This window comes from Pseudoliparis swirei, chromosome 9, assembly GCF_029220125.1.
Source record: "Pseudoliparis swirei isolate HS2019 ecotype Mariana Trench chromosome 9, NWPU_hadal_v1, whole genome shotgun sequence".
In the NCBI taxonomy this organism is placed as follows: Eukaryota; Metazoa; Chordata; class Actinopteri; order Perciformes; family Liparidae; genus Pseudoliparis; species Pseudoliparis swirei.
Genome location: NC_079396.1, coordinates 7,870,653 through 7,888,949, shown reverse-complemented (window position 1 = coordinate 7,888,949; position 18,297 = coordinate 7,870,653). Strand labels below are relative to the sequence as shown.

The 18,297-nt window shown below is 42.3% G+C and overlaps 1 protein-coding gene across 2 annotated transcripts in view; it reads right to left on the bottom strand.

Annotated features, from left to right (window-relative positions):
- sema3h (sema domain, immunoglobulin domain (Ig), short basic domain, secreted, (semaphorin) 3H) overlaps window positions 1-14,382 on the bottom strand; it is an 82,056-nt gene extending 67,674 nt beyond the window's left edge. The window contains exons 1-2 of one of the 2 annotated variants that reach the window (XM_056422598.1): window positions 14,305-14,382; window positions 13,908-14,013 (exon numbers count right to left, since the gene is read on the bottom strand). In XM_056422598.1, the coding sequence (XP_056278573.1) occupies window positions 13,908-14,013; window positions 14,305-14,307 (109 nt within the window). In that variant the 5' untranslated portion in view covers window positions 14,308-14,382. Of the gene's footprint in view, window positions 1-13,907 lie in introns of both variants that reach the window. The other variant, XM_056422599.1, reaches the window with a different exon arrangement.
- Window positions 14,383-18,297: the final 3,915 nt, after the last annotated feature.

Below are 18,297 nucleotides of genomic sequence, written 5' to 3'. Positions count from 1 at the left end.
CCTATTGAAAAAACAGTTCAGCTCGTTGGCCCTCTCCAGAGAGCCCCCTGGCTGTCTACCTCCCACCTTGAAGCCAGTTATCTGCTTCATTCCAGTCCACACCTCCTTTGTGTTGTTCAGCTGGAGTTTGGCCTCCAGCTTCCTCCTGTAGGAGTCCTTGCCGTCCCTGAGCTTCACCTTCAGGTTGCGCTGGGCTCTCCTCAGCTCATCCCTGTCTATGAACTATTCATACACTCTGTCATATTCATTGAATGTATTTTAACTCTAAATCTGTCCTTCTGTACACATTACATATATTGCATCTGTCCATCCTGGAGAGGGATCCTCCTCTGTTGCTCTCCTGAAGATTTCTTCCCTTTTTTCCCCCCTGAAGGGTTATTTGAGAGTTTTTCCTGGTCCGATGTGAGGTTTTGGGGCAGGGATGTCTATGTGTACAGATTGTAAAGCACTCCGAGACAAATTTGTAATTTGTGAAATTGGGCTATACAAATAAACTGAATTGAATTGAATTGAATTTGTGTGCTGGCCTTCTCATAAACAAACACACCTGCGTATAATTTAAAAAAAGATTCATACTGCATGCAGGTAAATACTGATGACTTCCAATCGGAAGGAAAATAATAAAGTGTCTGTGTTGTGCTGAATAAGCTGAGCTTTGTTTCAGTTTGTACTTGTTAATAAGAAGTATAAAAGGAAAAAGAGCTCATCATTGCCAGAGATAAAATCAAGAATGTTTTAAATTCACAACTTGATGTGAAGTACAATGCTAGTAAAGATCTATGCGTGTCCCTCTCTGAGCTACACCTCAAAGTCTTTTTCAGTGACGTTTGAGATGTATGCCTACGTGGGCACGACCGATTTGAGCTTTAGTGTGACTGTCACGTTGAAACTGGCGGCAGAGGTCCAAGGACATCACGGCATCAGAACCAATGGCGGAAAGCAGCGAGACAGAACTCTGTCAAATTTCCATTAATCGTAGGACGCAGCACTGGTTTCCCTGCTGGCATGGCAACACGTCGGGACCGAGACGACGAGCCAGCACACTGCTGGACAGGATGTTTGATAATATGGTTAGCACACAGCAGCTGGGCTATTCCACCCTTCATGAGCAATATCAAGCGGAGGAAATATACTTTCCCAGCTGAGCACGGGAATTGCAACACACATCAGGTTTAATGAATAGTTCTGTAAGCCCTGCAGGAGTTTGCAGCGGCACGGTGAAATATGACATAAAAGATACAAATGAAGGATGAAGAAATAATCCAATTTGTCTTTCAATCGTTATCTCACTCATGGGAGTCCAACTTTGTTATTTTCCTGGTGTTTTACAGCGGGTTCTCCTTGTTTTTAGAATCAGACACACCAATTATTGCTGCTGACACACACACACATACACACATACACACACAATTTGTCATTAATCTGTCCAATTATTCCCACACAGCCTATACACCACATCGCACATGTGCGCGTGTGAGTACGTTACACAGTGCCGTTTTGTTTCTGTGTCTGTCTCTGTTAGTCTGTTCATCTGCTTGCCAAACCCCAGGGAACTTTAGCTGTCTGGTGCAACGTTCCCAAAGGGAGGACTTTGTTGGCTGTGCCACCAGGAGTGGATGATGGTGGCGGGGGGCGGGGGCGAGGAAACCGGGGCACATTTCCTGTGGAAATGGGGTTATCGCTTCACCAATTACTGGTGCAATTACAGCAGGGGTCCTGCAGAAGCCTGGGAACAATGCCTATTGGCACACAGATGGGAACGTATGTGTGCGCACGCACAAAATCATTTTCTAACACATCATAGTTGATCACTATTTCAGATCAGGTGTCTCATAGCTTGCTGTCTCTCACAACTTTCAGAATGCAAATAACACAATAAACGAGTTAAATTGACAATAGGTCATGTCCCATGCTTATTTTCATTCCAAGTCTTTAGATCCAACCAGCATCCATCTAACATATTGTAATCTGATATATCTTGCAACCAGAACCCATCAGAATCCTTCTCTCCTCCCTTTGGGTATCATGCCCTATTGTTTGGGAACCATTGCTTTACGGTTAAGTATATGTTCCTACATAAATGTAAATCAATTATGAATCATTCACAAGCAGAAAAACTAATTATCTACTTGCTGCTTCTTCCTGTTCCACATGGACTCAAATATTCTAAAATATATGTGCCCACACACACACACACGGAAACGTTATAGCCAAACACATGGACGCAGTGCGTCTGGACTGTGTCACCGACATACCAGACCCACGTGTGCAGCTTGACCTTTGACCTCAGTGCATATGATTATTCATCATCATCATCAGACTGCTCGGCCCAGGTCGCCATGCTGCCGCATGCACACGAGTCAATTCACTGTTTGCTTTTACAAAAAGATATACTGTATATTTTTCATCTTTATTTATCTAAGAAAAGGTTCACTGAGCACACTCATTGTTTTCTCTGCTTAACTTTCACACAGTTACATACAGTCTCGTGTGGGAAGCGGAACAATGTTGGCAGTTAAATGCTTTGCTCATGACGGGACATTTTTGGGATTTGAACACAATATTTATTCCCCATCCTAATGAAAAAACTAAATAGAAAAGATAGCAGATGATCCCAGTCAGTGTCTGGTCTCTTACCAGCATACATGAAGGTAATCTTCTTTGAACCATAGCCAACTGGCGCGTTATTATCAATCAACTCATAATGCTCTTAAAGTAACTTGACTTGTTGCATTGAAAGGGAAACCCTCCCCAAACAATAACCCTGCAAGCATACTTTTAGTATTTTAAATGATGTCCCTGTTCCTGAAGAAACAAAAGAGATAACGGTTGCTTTAGCTTTAGATGTACTTGAGTAAGTACCCCATCATGCTGCTGAGGCTGTGGTTTGAGACTCTAAAGTTCACTTATCCCAAGAGGATCAAATCAACCTCAGTGGCATGGACTGGTGACAGATACTTAAGAAAAATACCACTGTGTTCACTCACAGACTTACACAGAGTACTCATATGTACTCTAGTCATTTTAAGTATATGTGAGAGTTAAGTCTTTCTTTTCTAGAAATTCTCTACGTCCGCACCCATCAGAGTAAAATAATCACTGCAGTCTGTACATTCTTTTGGGCTCCTACTTTATGGCTCAACATCAAAGCATGTTCGACATTCAGTTTGCTTTGTGAAGCAATACTAATATCTCTATATCTTTAAAATGGTTGCCAATAAATAAATAAAAAGCTGTCCAGTGAAGGTTATAGAGAATGGCAGTGATTTCAGATTTATATTACACTATCAGCTCAGAGGATCAAAGTTATGACAAAAGGCTCGGCCAGACGATAACACTATGTGTTCCTGTACATCCTCTACTTTCTGATAAGTCCTGCTTCTATTTACACGGGAAAAGGAAGTCTTACTTCAAACCTTTTTATGGCACTTGTCTGATGTTTCCCTCACTGACAAAACAGACAGAAACCACAATAATCTGACTCTCAATTCTTGTAGTTTCTTTTTGTGTATGCAGCCATGGGACTGTTAGCTCCCACAGATCAGATGTTTTGTGACTGCGTACATGGAGCACTAAACTGAGGCACGACTGGAGTCAACTAAAGAAAAGGGACAGCTTGATATTTTCTCGGGAAATGAACCACTGAGTATCCGCTGAGTGTCTACACGCCCCCCATATCCTGCATCTCCAGCCAGCTCTAATCTACAGCTAATGAGGTAAACTGCTGGTTAGATTAGGTTTTAGCACCGTTGATCCTATCTACTTATGGCTTCCAGCTGGCCAACAAGTCAACTGTGTCTTTGTGGATTACATTTCCTCATGCAGCTAAAGTGAAAGGAATGCAGTGTGAAATATTTGTTTGCAAAAAGCTGAGAAGAGACCCAAGACGTCCAGATCAGGGTTTTCCAATTAATATAACTCATATATTTCTTTTGCCTGAGCTTGTAAAAAAGTGCACAGCAACTGCGTTATAGGAGTACAAACGTTTCTTGTATGTCTTGACTGTTGTATAGTAAAGAAATGCTGACACACGATAAGAGCCACAGAGGAGAGGTGAGAAACTCAGCTCTAGATTATTGACAACAGGGCAGATCGGAGCAAATTAATACTTAAGGGAAATCGAAGAAATGTGAAGCTTGTGGTTTTATTGTTTAATTACAGGGTTCAGACTAAAAATAGCCTCAGATATTACCACCAGAAACCTCTCAAAGGGGGAATTTACAGTCCACTGTTGTCAGGGTCTGCTGTTGCCAAAGCAAGGGTGTAATTGGACTCCGTTCACTGTCTCTGTCCAGAGAATTAAAAGACCCCTCAAGCCCCTTCATCAGGGGTTTCATGTCTTGATGAGGACCTAAAGTTTGGTTGCAAGACGATTTTATCAGGCCTCCAGATATTCTGTAGAAATCAAAGGAGGCTAAAATATGGATTGCAGCTATATTGTACATTTTAGCCAGATAAGTATTCAAACAACCTGCTAAATGAAGTGTTCTTAAAACGTCTGCCTCACTTGAGTGTGTTCTATGAGAAAACAGCAACCGTTCGTGACAAGCAGTGCTTGCGCCACCTTTGGGGACTGCTTCCATTAAAATTAATAAAAGAGAATAGCCGTATTCTGTGCCAGATAACGGTCCCAATAAAATCCATATCTCATCAACATCCCCAGCCCACAGCCTGGAAAGCACTAGCCTAGATAAAAACAGATCTGAAAGAATAAATGAATAATGAAATATCCCTTGATTTGTAATATCACTCTGAGGGCATTTGTGCTTTATTAGCGCACAGTGCGAAAAGAAAGGTAAGCTCGGGAAAGGAGTTTTGAATATGTACAACATGCACCAAGAACCAGGTTTCACCTCTTAACTTCCAACCTCAAAACCACAACGGGAGATTTAAATTTTCTCGGGAAAAGAAAACCAGAGCAAAGGCAATTGTCTTTTCTGTTTCTCTCACTTACACAACATACACTACGATATATTTCAAGGTTTAGTTTTGTTGTAAAGTGCTCGCTAACGAGCCCGGAAATTAATAACGTCTTTATGGTTGGAGGAATTCCAAGGCGAGCTGAAGAGCGAGTGGGAAAAGAAGGAAAGACTTTTAACAGACAATTTACAAGCAATTAAACATTAAGATCAGGTTGGTATTTTTTACTAAAGGTTTTTACAATGTCATTAAAACAATTGAAGTGTTGTGTCTAAATAAAACAAGAGATTCACAGTCACAGTCTTGACTACAATCATTTGAATCTGGTTCAGATGGGTTCCAATAGAGGCCTAGTCAGCTGCTGTGTTGTGTGTCTGTCGGCTTGTTTCTGTCATGGACAACAGGGATACACAACGTCCTGCAACAACAGACAACTCATCTGTTTTTTTTATGATAGCTATTTATGGCTCCTCAAACAGTGTTGTCGCTGGGGATAACTATGGCAACATGTGGCTTTATCCTTCATAAAGTTACAACTTACAGAGAAAAATAACTATTGTAAGTATTTATATTCAAACTTTATTTGTGTCACACTTTATTTTTCTCTGAGGAAATCTAAATTGTAAATGTAGAAACATGCACATGAACAAATGTATATCTGGACACTGATGAACTAATCCAGCGTTTGGTATAACCAAGCAGTTTGCATGCAAATAGCATGAAATTAAAAAGGACTCATTTGCATTTACATTAATAGTTGGGCATTTCTCCAGAAAGACACTGGGGGGAAAGAACAGGATAAGTTGGGGCCTGAATCACAATTATCACAAGTAATCACCGTCAAAGAGGTCAAAAGTCAAAGCCAATATCTCCACTCATAGCAAAGAAACTCATATGATTCAATTCAAACATTCTCCAGTGACTGATTAACGTTAAACATCTTTGGCAAGCCACTCCACTAAGTGAATGCAGTATGAATAAAACATGACTTTATACATGTGGGAAAATAGGTTCACATTGACTTCATAAATTATCCAAAGCTTCTCTCTGGAGTTTCGAGGAGCTTTATTCTATAATTGTGACGATGAATCTTTATATTCTCAGCATGCAACAGTTTGAAAGTAGCTGAAGGCGTAACTGTGACAGTAGTTTAAGTGGCTGTGTGCATGTATCTCTGTATTGAAGGACGTATGAGACCTTCCCATGCTTTTGCACGTTTACGTACTTTTGCGTTTCTGTATCCGTGTATGTTACATTACATTACATTACATGTCATTTAGCAGACGCTTTTATCCAAAGCGACTTACAATAAGTGCATTTCAACCTAGAGTACAAACTAAGAACAACAAGAATACAGGAAGTAACATTTCCTCAACATAGTCGAACTACAAAAAACCATAAATAAAGTGCTATCTGAGTGCCACTGAAGTGCTAATCTGTGTTTTAATCCAGATATAGTCGGAAAAGGTGTGTTTTCAGTCTCCGACGGAAGATGTAGAGACTTTCTGCTGTCCTGATGTCAGTGGGAGCTCGTTCCACCACTGAGGAGCCAGGACAGCAAAGTGATTAGATCGAGGATTAGGGAGGAAGGCACTGGCTGGCTGTTGCGGGAGCGAGCGGCGTGTGACGGTGTGTGGGTGGTGTGACCATATCGGATGGACGGGGGCCCGATCGTCTGCAGATGCGGCGCGCCAGACCAGTGTTTGAGCGGATGCGAGCAGCCACGGTAACCAGTGGAAGGGGGAGCGGAGTGGTGTGAATGGAGGCCTGAAGACCAGTCGAGCTGCTGCATTCTGGATGAGCTGCGTGGATGGCCTTAGTGACCAGCCCCAGGAGAGGAGTTGCAGCAGGTCGTGAAATGGAGCCTGGAGCTGGATCAGAAACGCCGCCTTCTGAGTAAAGAAGAGACGTAGTACCTACACCACAGGAACGCGCGCGATGTTGGCCGTCAGGAGAGTTGACTGTGTCGTGTCACCACCCCGAGGGTTCCTGGCAGTCCGGTAACACAACACTGTTGTGTGGTGATGATAGTCAGTGGGGGGGGGGGCCTTTCCTGGAAGGGCAGATTCGTGCCACACCCCACCCGTTTTCGTGGGAACGAGAGAAGTTGGGGTGTCATCATCATAGCTATGGTAGTAGAAGCCATGCGAATCTAATGAGAGAGCCGAGAGAATTTGTACAGAGAGAGAAGGAGGGGACCAGGGACGAGCCTTGAGGAACCCTCCAAGTTACCCAGTAGGTGCGGTCTTTAAGGGTAGAAGAGAAAGAGCGAGTGCAGTGCCTGAGATCCCCAGGGAAGAGGCCCCCTCTGTGAGTGGGCGGCCTTGAAGGGAGGGAGGAGGGAGGACACTCTCAAGATAGCTCAGAGTTTTGGAAGGGAAGAAGAAGAGAGACGGTCTGTAGTTGCTGACTGCAGACGGGGGCGTGGTTTTTTTTCAGAGAGGTTGACTCTCGCCTCCTGGGGGACGGGGGGGGACGGCGGGGGCGGGGTGGTCGGCGGGTCGACCAAGCTAAAGACTTGATTTGGGAGGGGAGGGGGTGAAGGGAAGAAGAGGGGGGAAGAAAGTGTTGGTGGTGGTGTGGTGAGAGAAGATGGAGGAGGAGAGGCGGTAGTCGTCTATCTTGTTTTGTAAAAGTAGTCAACAAAGCGGCAAAAAAAAGGGAAGGAGAGAGGGGGAGGGGGGAAGGTAGAGGCTGCAGAGATAGAGGAAGAGGAGGAGAGAGAGAGAGAAGAGAGAGAGGGAAGAGTCTTGAGATTTTTCTTTCGCTTCTTTTCTTTTTTTTCCGGGTGGCTCGCTCTCGGCGCTCTCCGAGTACAACAACACGGACCGGGAGAGGATTTCCGAACCGTCGGTCTCTAAAAGGACAAAGAGAATCAAGAGATGAAGAGAGAAGGAGGAGGAGAGTCTGCTGCAGAGTTAGGATGCATGAGTGAGAAGGCAGATGGAGGAGAGGAGGGAGGAGGAGGGAGGAGGTGAATGTTGCGTGAGTGTGCAGAGAGTCTGTAGATATGGGTGGGTTGTCAGTACCAGAGAGCGAGAGAGAGTAAGAGATGAAGAAGTGGTCAGAGACATGGAGAGTCACAGGAGGTTAGGTAGAGCAGAGTTTTCAGAAATGGTAGTCAAGGGTGGTTGCTTTGTTGTGAGGAGGGAGGAGGAGGAGGAGAGAAGAAAAGAAGGAAAATAAGAGTAAGAGATCACATGACTTCTCTCTGTGTGGATGTCACCCAGAAGGATGAGCGGGGGGGGGGTTTTCGCGGTTCGTTCGGGAGGACGCGTCTAGCTGCCCAAGAAATCTCCCAAAGAACCAGGGGACGGTAGAGAAACACATGAAGTTGGACCGATGATGAGTGCGGTCGCATGAACTCAAAAAGTCAGTGGGATAAAAGTGGAAGCGGGTAGGGACAGGTAAAACCCACCCTCCACCCCACCAGAGGGGGTGTGTGTGTGAAGGAGGAGCAGGAGAGAGAGAGCAGAGGTGGTGTTGTTGTTGTGATCCAGGTCTCAGGTGAGAGCCAGGAAGTCAGCGACTGCTCCACAGCAAAGCCAGAGATGATCGGCCCTTGCGGTTGGCTGACTGAAAAATCCAATACCCACCTACGCCCCAGAAAGAAGAAGACTGACTCCTCCTTGTCTGTCCTCCGAACGTGACTCCTCTATGTCTTGTCCTCCCAGTCTTCTCGTCTGGAGTCACACTGGCTACAGCTGCAGCTGAAAAAAAAAAACCCCACCGGTTAGAGTGATAGTTGCCAATTACTCCAGCCCAGCCGACACCGCCTTGGCTTTTTTTATTCAAAAATGACTCAATAAAACCAGGTTGACGATCGTCGTCCAATCAGTGAAGATTCAGTGGTGAAACACAGGACACACTCTCTACCAAAACAACCAGTCTCGCCTCACAGGTAGAAAATGCACACTGCAGACTTGGCCGGGAGATCTTTTTAAAGAAGACAGCCAGCCACGTTGACACGCCCCTTGGCTTTTGGTATTCAAATGACACTCAATAGAAACCAGGTGACGATCGCTCGTCCAATCAGTGAAGATTCAGGTGTCGGAACACAGGACACACCTCAATCAACAAATACAACAGTAACTTTAGCAGATAAAACTAGTTTAAAAGACACTCAGCCACGTTTTGACACACCTTGGCTTTTTTTATTCAAAAATGACACTCAATAGAAACCAGGTGACGATCGTCGTCCAATCAGTGAAGATTCAGGTGTCGGAAACAGGACACACCTCTCTACCAAAACAACTCCTTAAAACAGGACAGACTAACAATGTCTCGCCTCACAGGTAGAAAATGCACACTGCAGATAAATTACTTTATAAATTACTTACGCGTTTGCCTATGAATAGTCTTGCTTTTATGTGATTGTGCGTGCGTAGAGATATATATCTCTAACTGTCATCTATCAAGAAGAAAATCTTACTGTCATCCACTTAATCATGTGTATGTGTGTGTGTGTGTGTGTGTATTACTAGGATAATGTTGTCATTAAGGGTGTGATGGAGGTTTCAGAGGTAATCGGGCATGTATTTAAGTATTTAAAGCTGCTTTTTTTTTAAAGCATGAGCCTGGTCAGTTGACACTTCACACTAATCAGAACACATCTCAAACAGTGAAATTACCTCTCTCTTAACAGACTAACAGCTCTGAATGTCTGGTTCTGAGGTAGTATCTCCATACAAACCCTCTCCAGCTTTAAACTCACAATAGCTAAAGGGAAACCCCCTTTGATGTGACAGAACCATGAATGAAGTACTTAACCCTCCTGTTGCCTTCGGGTCAATTTGACCCGATTCAATATTTAACCCTCCTGTTACCTTTATATTTACTGACATATTTTACCCTTGGGGTCAATATGACCCCAGCTATTAAAATCTCCAGAAAATTATTAGAATTAATATTGTTTTCCAAGTTTAAGTGTGAGGTACTTTATGTTTGTTTGTTGACTACCGAAAGAACACCGACATTAAACATTGAATCGGGTCAAATTGACCCGAAGGCGACAGGAGGGTTAATATGAAATGTGATGTTAACAATTAACAGATTGACCGTGAATTGACAATAAGAATCCCTCTGGGAACCCCTGATAGAAAGACAGGCAGATACACTGACAACCTTGCAGCTAAACTAATTGATGGGAAAGTGGCTGCTTGTGTCCCAAAAAAACAATGCACGCAGCATTGTGGCTGCTAACTCTCCCGGACGGGTGACCTGGGGACTGTGGTTTGTGGATTTGCACCCCGTCTGGGGTGATTGACAGCAGCGTGCTGGGCCCTTGACCCAGAGGTCAACGGATCAAAACCATCCTCTGCCGTCTATGCTTTAGGGAGGTTCAAAAGACTTTAACATCCATTTTACTGATGACGATAACACCGCTGGAAACAAAGGGGTCCTTGTAGGACAGAGGAGCACAGAGGAAGAAATCCTCCTGAGATGTGTCTAGAAACAGTGCCTTAATTTTGTAAGCAAGAGAAAAAGAATTACTGCACCCAGGAAGTAATCTTTCTGCCTGCTCTACTGATCAAAATCTCTGTAAAGTCTGAGTCCATGGATGTTGGGTTTGACCCCAAAGGAATAGAGATAATCAGCAACACAGACGAACACAGCACAACACCATGAGGCGACCAGATTTGGTGCTATCTTGATAAAAATGTTAAAGATAACAACTATATGATTGTGTACCTTGATTCATCTTGTAGGTCTTCCCTCTCACATTTAAAAGGTAACCCCCAGTGCCCTAATAGACATGGCACTGGCCTCCTCAGCCAAAGGTTGGTAGATTTAAGTCTCTTATCAGAATCAGAATTAGAAACTTTTTATTGCCATGTATATTTTCACATATGTCATGGCGGGTGGTGCAACAATAGACAATGACATTAACAACAATCAACACTGCGATAATTTAAGGTATAAGAAAAAAAGAAAAAGTGCAGAGACAGTTTAAAGTGACAGTGTATTTAAGGTGAAGATTTACGTGTATTTAAGTGTATTTAAATGAAGAATTAAGCGATGTGCAGGGGACTGACCGGAAGGAAATGTCCTGGGGATGACAGTTATCACATAACTATAAAAATGAAGAGCCTTTAGAAATAATGTATATGATCGGAAAACAGTATTTGCTGCAGACAAAGCCTTCTGAATGTAGTTGCTACACTTTATTGATCCAAACATTATTGCTTTTGTCTCATGTTCCCAACCTTCTCATTGATTCACCATGTTTGCTCCCTGCTGTCTACATTCCTTTTCATGTCTTCGTTGTCTCTCCAACATTGCCATGAAGCCCCAATTTGTCTTATTTTTTATAGTATACCGTGTATTATCCCATTAATTGAATTATTGATCTCTAACTGCAAATCATCCATATAATCTGGTTAGTAGATTGTTTCATGTCTTTTTATCATCTTCTGTAGCTGTTCTCTCTTTGTTACATTACATTACATTTAGCTGATGCTTTTATCCAAAGCGACTTACAATCCTGTTACATTCATACACTGTAGACGCAGCTACAGTGTATGAGGGAGCAATTCAGGGTTAAGTGTCTTGCTCAAGGACACATCGACTAGGGCAGGGATTGAACCTCCAACCCCCTGATTGAAAGACAGACCTGCTACCCACTGACCCATAGTCGCCAATATATGACTATATTGTCATACAGGTTCTTGCTTTACTCCATCAATAATTAGCTTTTTTAGTTGTTCAAATTTTTTTTAACACTGGTTGTCTGCTATGACTTCGACAAATAAAGCAAAATCCAAAAGTACAGTATCTCTGAACTGCCAAACAACATCAGTCGTCAAAGTGTTTAAGTGGGGCTGAAATCCTTTTCTAATTACAGCGATTCCCTGACAAAAAGAATCTTCTCCCTGTCTGAGAAAAAACAATGTTGTGAAGGGAAGGGAAATGACCACAGCATGAAATCCCACATGGAGAGAGAGAGAAAGAGCGAGCACACTCAACACACACACACACACACACAGACAAAGGCATTATGGTGGAAGTCCCAATCCCTACACACTTTCACATCACTTATTTCTTTTTGTTGTCCTCCTAAAGATGAACATACTGCAGCCACTGTCGCTATAAAACACACACAGTCCAAAAAAATAACCCTCTTTTGTTCAGTCATGAGCAGAAACACAAAAGACCAACCAAGACTGATGTGGGCAGCGATCATGCAACTAAAACAGCTCTTTTTAGGCCCACACACACAAGCTCATGTACTCTAATAACTATGACGGAACAACACACGCAGCAACTCAAACACTTTCATACACTACACACACACACACACACTCAAGGACATACAGACACATAGTTCATGCATTCTCACAAAGACACACACACACAGCTACTTCATCAGCTCTTTACATTTTTACATTCAGCTTTCATGAGAGCTAAATTCTCACCCGGGAGAATCCAACGAGGTTTTCCTTTTCCCCGCTCTTTGTACTTTCTAGGTCACGATAGGTCAACTTCGGCCTTATCACAGACCATCTGTGTTGTAGCTTATGTAAGAACGTGTAATCATTTGGTTTCTTATGCTATGGTGTCTCTAGTAAACATGAGTGTATCTTACCGTAACTAAAGGCCCAGAGAAGTTTTTTATTTGAAAGGCGATTCCCTGTGAATATGGCAAAGAGGTCAACAGTTCTAACCGCAGATCTTGTTTCAATTAAAACATGCCGATTTTTGCTTTCTCATTACTTTTGACTATCACATTTGTTATAACCAAACAACGGAACAACCTTAATGGATCAAAGAGTTAAATATTGAATATTCCTTCTATTCTCCAGTGATGCAAACCCCACCGACTCCACAAGGTTAACAAACACCGACAATCATTAGAAGATAAGGCAGCACCGAACTGCGCATAACCCTGCTAACAGGAGAGACCACGCTCCTGTTTGACACTGGCATGTTGATCCAACATTACAACATTGTTAATGCAACGTGCTGCACGGCAGCAAATAACAAGTGACTGAGAAACAGAGACGAAAAGAGGTTGAAATACATCAGAATACCAACACACAATTGAGTTCACCACCACAATATTTGCTAAATAGCTGAGATTACACATTTAGTGATAACTAATTATGGCGTTCCTTTCCCATTTTATGGAGGTTTTGTCTGTCTAAAGGTTTTTCCAGCAACCTCTGCATGGATTACACCGTGAGTAAGTGGATCGGCCTGGGGTCAAGAAATAATTAATTTGGTGGTGAGATGTGGACATTTTGGAAGAGAGAACACAGGTGGATGGAGAAACTATAACCCTGACTGTCCTTTGCAAACATCCCCTATAGATTACATCGACTTTACCGTTCAACTTTGACCCACTCTACTCTCTGTAAAGGAATATGAACAACTTTTCACTTCAGTTTTACTGTTAAGTTTTAAAGATAGTGTTGCCATATTATTAACTTGTTTACAACCTGTGTTTCCTACAATGTCTGACTTTGTTGTAGCGATGTCCAAACAATGAAATCTGAATCTGGCTGAATATGTAATTTAGGAATCTTTCTAATATTACAAGTGTGTTGAAGAGGCTAAATAAGAACTTATATTAGGCCACTTTTTTTGGTTAGCGGGGGGCTAAAAGCAAGGCTGTCAGCCAAATTTGACTACTGGAGGAAGATGAATTCATTACAGGTGAAATGAAGGAAGTGAGACAGCGGTGGAAAAGGAACAAAACGGGTTGAGGGACAAGGTATAATTCAAGCTCCACATATCGCATCACAGTGCATGGAACAGGAATGAAAGAAAAGTGAAAGAGGTGGAGAGGTGTGTGATTCCCATCACCTGCATGAGTAAGTGTGTGTGTGTGTGTGTGTGTAGGTGTGTGTGTGTGTGTGTGTGTGTGTGTGTGTGTGTGTGTGTGTGTGTGTGTGTGTGTGTGTGTGTGTGTGTGTGTGTGTGTGTGTAGGGTGAAAGCGCAACAGACAGTGAGAGCAAAGGACCACTCAAAACAAAAGGCCTCTTACCGGAGTGTGTGAACTGCAGTCTTGGTTGAGATGCTCTCCATGCCCCCGTTAAGGTAGCCCAAAGGTGGGCTAGCAGGACCGCAGTCACCAGCCAATACATCCTCTCCTCCTCACACACAGACAAACAAACAAACGCAGTCAACACTTACAAATTCAGGCAACTACAGTAACAAGTGCCCAACAAAAGTGTTCGTCAAAATCTCAGTGTTGCATTCAGGTGAAGTGCTGAATCCCAACACACAGTCACACACAGGTACAAACACTGAGTCCAAAGTGTCGCGTCGTTGAAAAAAGCAAAAATCCAAGTCGCAAAGATACTGAATCCACACAGTGTCTTGAATAATTTCAGATCCTGAAAAATAATTCACTGCTCCTGACACCAGCACTCCCACTTTACCATCTGTGTGTGTATGGGTGTGTGTGTATGTCAGAGATGGAGGAGAAAATGTTATTCCAAGAAAAAAACGAAGTCGTCCCTTCGCTGCCTCCTTGCAGCTTGACAGCTATCTTCTGTTCTGTCTCTCGTACCAGCTTCTCTCTGCATGTGACTGCACTCACTCTCACTCTCACTCTCTCTCCCTTTCTCCCTCTCTCTCTCTCTCTTACTCTGTCTGTCTGGGAGGCGGAGGGAGCAAGATCCCAGATCATTATGGCCACCCTGCGCACACACACGACTGCGGGCACAGACGCCTATTCATTCCTCCGGGACAAACCTATAAGTGGAAATGAGAGAGACAAATCAGCTTTATACCCATTTTTCTTCCTCTCACTTTCTCAGTGTTTCACATCCCTCCTCTTTTACTCCTTCTCCTTTCACCCTTACTCTCTCACTTACTCCTTTTCTTTCGCCCGACATCATTATTATACACAACACGCATCAACGCCAGTGCTCTTCGAGCTTCACGAAGGCACACAAACAAAGAAACAACAAACAAAGTGACTTATAGCAGAGTTTGATTCGGCCGGAAGAATAACAATTAGAGAAAAGTAAACAAACAAATGCTACTTTGGGACCTCAGGCTGTGTACAGGTTGATACAGGGAGGGGCATAATCTGGGCTCAGACCATGAAGAGCATTACAAGTAATGTGTAAGATCATAAAATCAATTCTAAAACAAACCTTTTCCTTCACTTTGTTCCAGTGCCTGAGTCTCTTTCCTCTTTCTCATTATTTTTTCGGTTTCCAATCCAAATGCAATCGTAAAAGCTTGTGGCTTCGTTCTTGCTATTTTCGTTACATCGCTGCTCGCTGGGGTACGGCAGAGCCAGCTGAATCTTTCACCAGCTTTAAGTTCAATAACAGGTTAACAGAGACAATTTATTCATTCTCTGGGATAAATAATGAATTTGGGTTGCAGCAAACTAACAAGGATTTCTTATATCCTAAATGATTTATTTTCCAGACTTGTTTGCCATTGTATATTGTATAATTAGAAGGGATTTTTTTGTATATATTTTGTATTTCACCCAGCAGTTTAATTATGATTTGAGGTCCTGTAACCCGGTGTTCACATAACCTCACAGAGATTTTAATTGGATAAGTCAAACTATTTGTTAATTAAGTTACCTAATTATTTAACAGAAGAAGAAGTTGCCTCCTGTTTATACAAGATGGACTAACTCCAGTGTCGGCCCTGTGCCCTGCTGGAGGGACCTTGAGCCTGACATGTTTCTGCTCAGTTTAATGAAAGACACATCTATTTCTATTATCATCATCATTAGTAGGAGTAATATTGTTTTTGTACTATTGTTTTTGTTATATTGTTTTTGTACTTCTTACGGCTGTGTTTTATTTTCTATTGCGTTGTCTGAATCAGCTGCGTGTTTGTCCAGTTGGTAATAAGGCAGTTATAAAAATGGACATTTAAGCTATTCTGATGCAAATTACTTGAGGCATTATTCTGACGATGAGCTGCCCTTTCCAGACAAAAAAACAGAAAATACAATGGGAGACAGTTAGCAGCTGTTCCAAGTATATTAATGTTTATGTTTGCCTTTCTGCTGAAATTCCACAAATTAGAGAAATTGGACAAGTAAAATGTAAAAGTTAAATGTGTGAAAATTGACACTTTGCAACTGTACTGCTGGATTAGCAAAGGAGGAAACGCACCAGTCGTCATTTGAACATGCAAGTCAATAATCACATGTCCACTGACTCCTGTTGCATGTTTTATATTCGCATGGTTATAGCAACAAGAGACTGCAGTCAATATTATGAAGCTTGCCTGAGACCTGTCATATAGAGCCAAACAAAAAGACAGGACTATAGATGCAGATTACTCTCTGGGGCGGTCGGATCGACAGACAGGGCACAAAACAAAAGGGGCCCCTGTTGCTGAAGTCGCTATGTGCATAACATCTGAAGAGTGTCACTTTCACCTTTCTCACTGTAAGCTCCCGCCAAAGAAACTGACTTACAATGACCTTGTATATGGGGTCACGGAGAGAAGACAATTATAATCTCTTCATCGATCTCACCTGATCTCTCAACAAAGGGCCAGCTTCATATAAACAAAACGCTTCCGATTTCTCTCGGACATGTGACGTATTAGTCAATTAGCAAATGAGCTCTGGCTGCTGGGATCATTACTGGTCTCAGATCTTACTACCGATATTCTGTACATAGCACATAGACACACACACACACAACCATTAACTCATGCACATTCCCGAGTGAGAATGCATCATTTAACGAGATCTCATTGTCATCTTGTTGTCCTCGGTGCCTACTTTCATGTGAGGTTTGCGCCCCCTTTTCAGTCTGATATGAACCCTAAAGTCACTAATTCACCGTGTACATGATAGGCATGGTAAGTGTGAATGCATGTCATCAATTCAGCCATTTCTATTTTGAGGGTGTTTTAAGATACTGGTTAGTTATAAATAATAGTGGGATTCATAGGTGACCCAAGGTCATACAAATACACTAAACTCATCTTATTAGAGATGACAGTCGAAACACATTGTATCATGTTTAATACAAAACTACCTATTATAAAATATAAAATATTACATGTATGGGGAAGGTGGAAGAGGCCTCTGCTAGGCTAATACTGTAACTGTAAACTATACGTCTTAGGGGTGTCTAACTAAGCGTCCCTTTATGTTTAAGGTTTTTTAGAATGGTATAGTGAAGCAAAGAAGTGAACAATGAGAGAGATTATCAAGCCTAAATCTCACATTAAAAGTTAAAACAACCAAAACCTTACCCAAACTGTGTCTTTCTAGCAGGACCTCACACATGTGGGACGGTGCTGCCACCCTACGTTTCTTCCCGCCGCTTACTTCATTGGGATCTCGCGTTTCAGGAAATATGGAATTCCTGCGAGAATCTCGGGGAGAGTAAACATCGTTTTTAGTTTGGATTTTTCTGCGATGGCAAAGTGAACAAAACATGTACCCGCAGCCAGCCTGTCTCAACCTGAAGCTGATGCAGCGTAACAGAAGAGGAGAAACGATGATATCTGCACATGAGATGTAATGACATTCTTATGTCACTAGAGGCCAGTGTATGATCGTGTAAATGCAGTAAACTTTATTAAATACGGTTTAAACTATGTTCAAGACATTGTAATATATATAGGTTGTCTCGAGACCCTGCAGGCATTTTTTATTTTATTTTTACAATTAAACTGGGAGGAAAATGTCAGAAATTGCCAACGTTTTTAGAGAGACCTTTTCTAAAGACATTTAGAAGCTAGCTTTTGATACAATATTATCATCATATGATATTCAAAATAATAATATATAATGTATGATGTTCCTGCCTAAATGTGTAACATTTCATATTTGAACATTCATGGACTAAGATCATTTTCCATTTCTTTAAATTACAATTATACCATGGATAAGTGGGCTTTCACATCGTTATTATATAAGTAGTATTGCCAAAAGTAGTTTTAGTCAAAGTATGCCTTTGCTCTGGTATTCGATTACAATGTGTTTTTCATTAATGGGTACCTATTTCTAACATTGTCCATTTATTGTCCACTCTCATAGACGTGAAGACGTGGAGCGAGTGTGTTTCTAGGGAGTGGTAGATCGGCTGGTCGTCCCGCAGCAAAGGTGACGGGAGCGCGGCTGTCAGGAACGCGCTTGAAGAAAAACCTTCGCCAGTAATGAATGTACAGTAAAATATAAACAGCACTGTGGCTGAGAACTTAAATAAATGGTGATTTTTGTGGGAAACTCGTGGTATAATTTTTCTTAATAAAAAATAAAAATAAAAAAATGAATATGTGTCATGGAGAGTATACGCTCTTGTCCCACCAGAGGAACTGAGACAGCTGGGTCACTGGGCGTTGTGTTTCGGTGCAGACCGTCTAAAAATAAACTTTTGGAAACGAGAGAATAGGTGGGTGTTCCCACTATCACGGAGCAATCCTTTTCA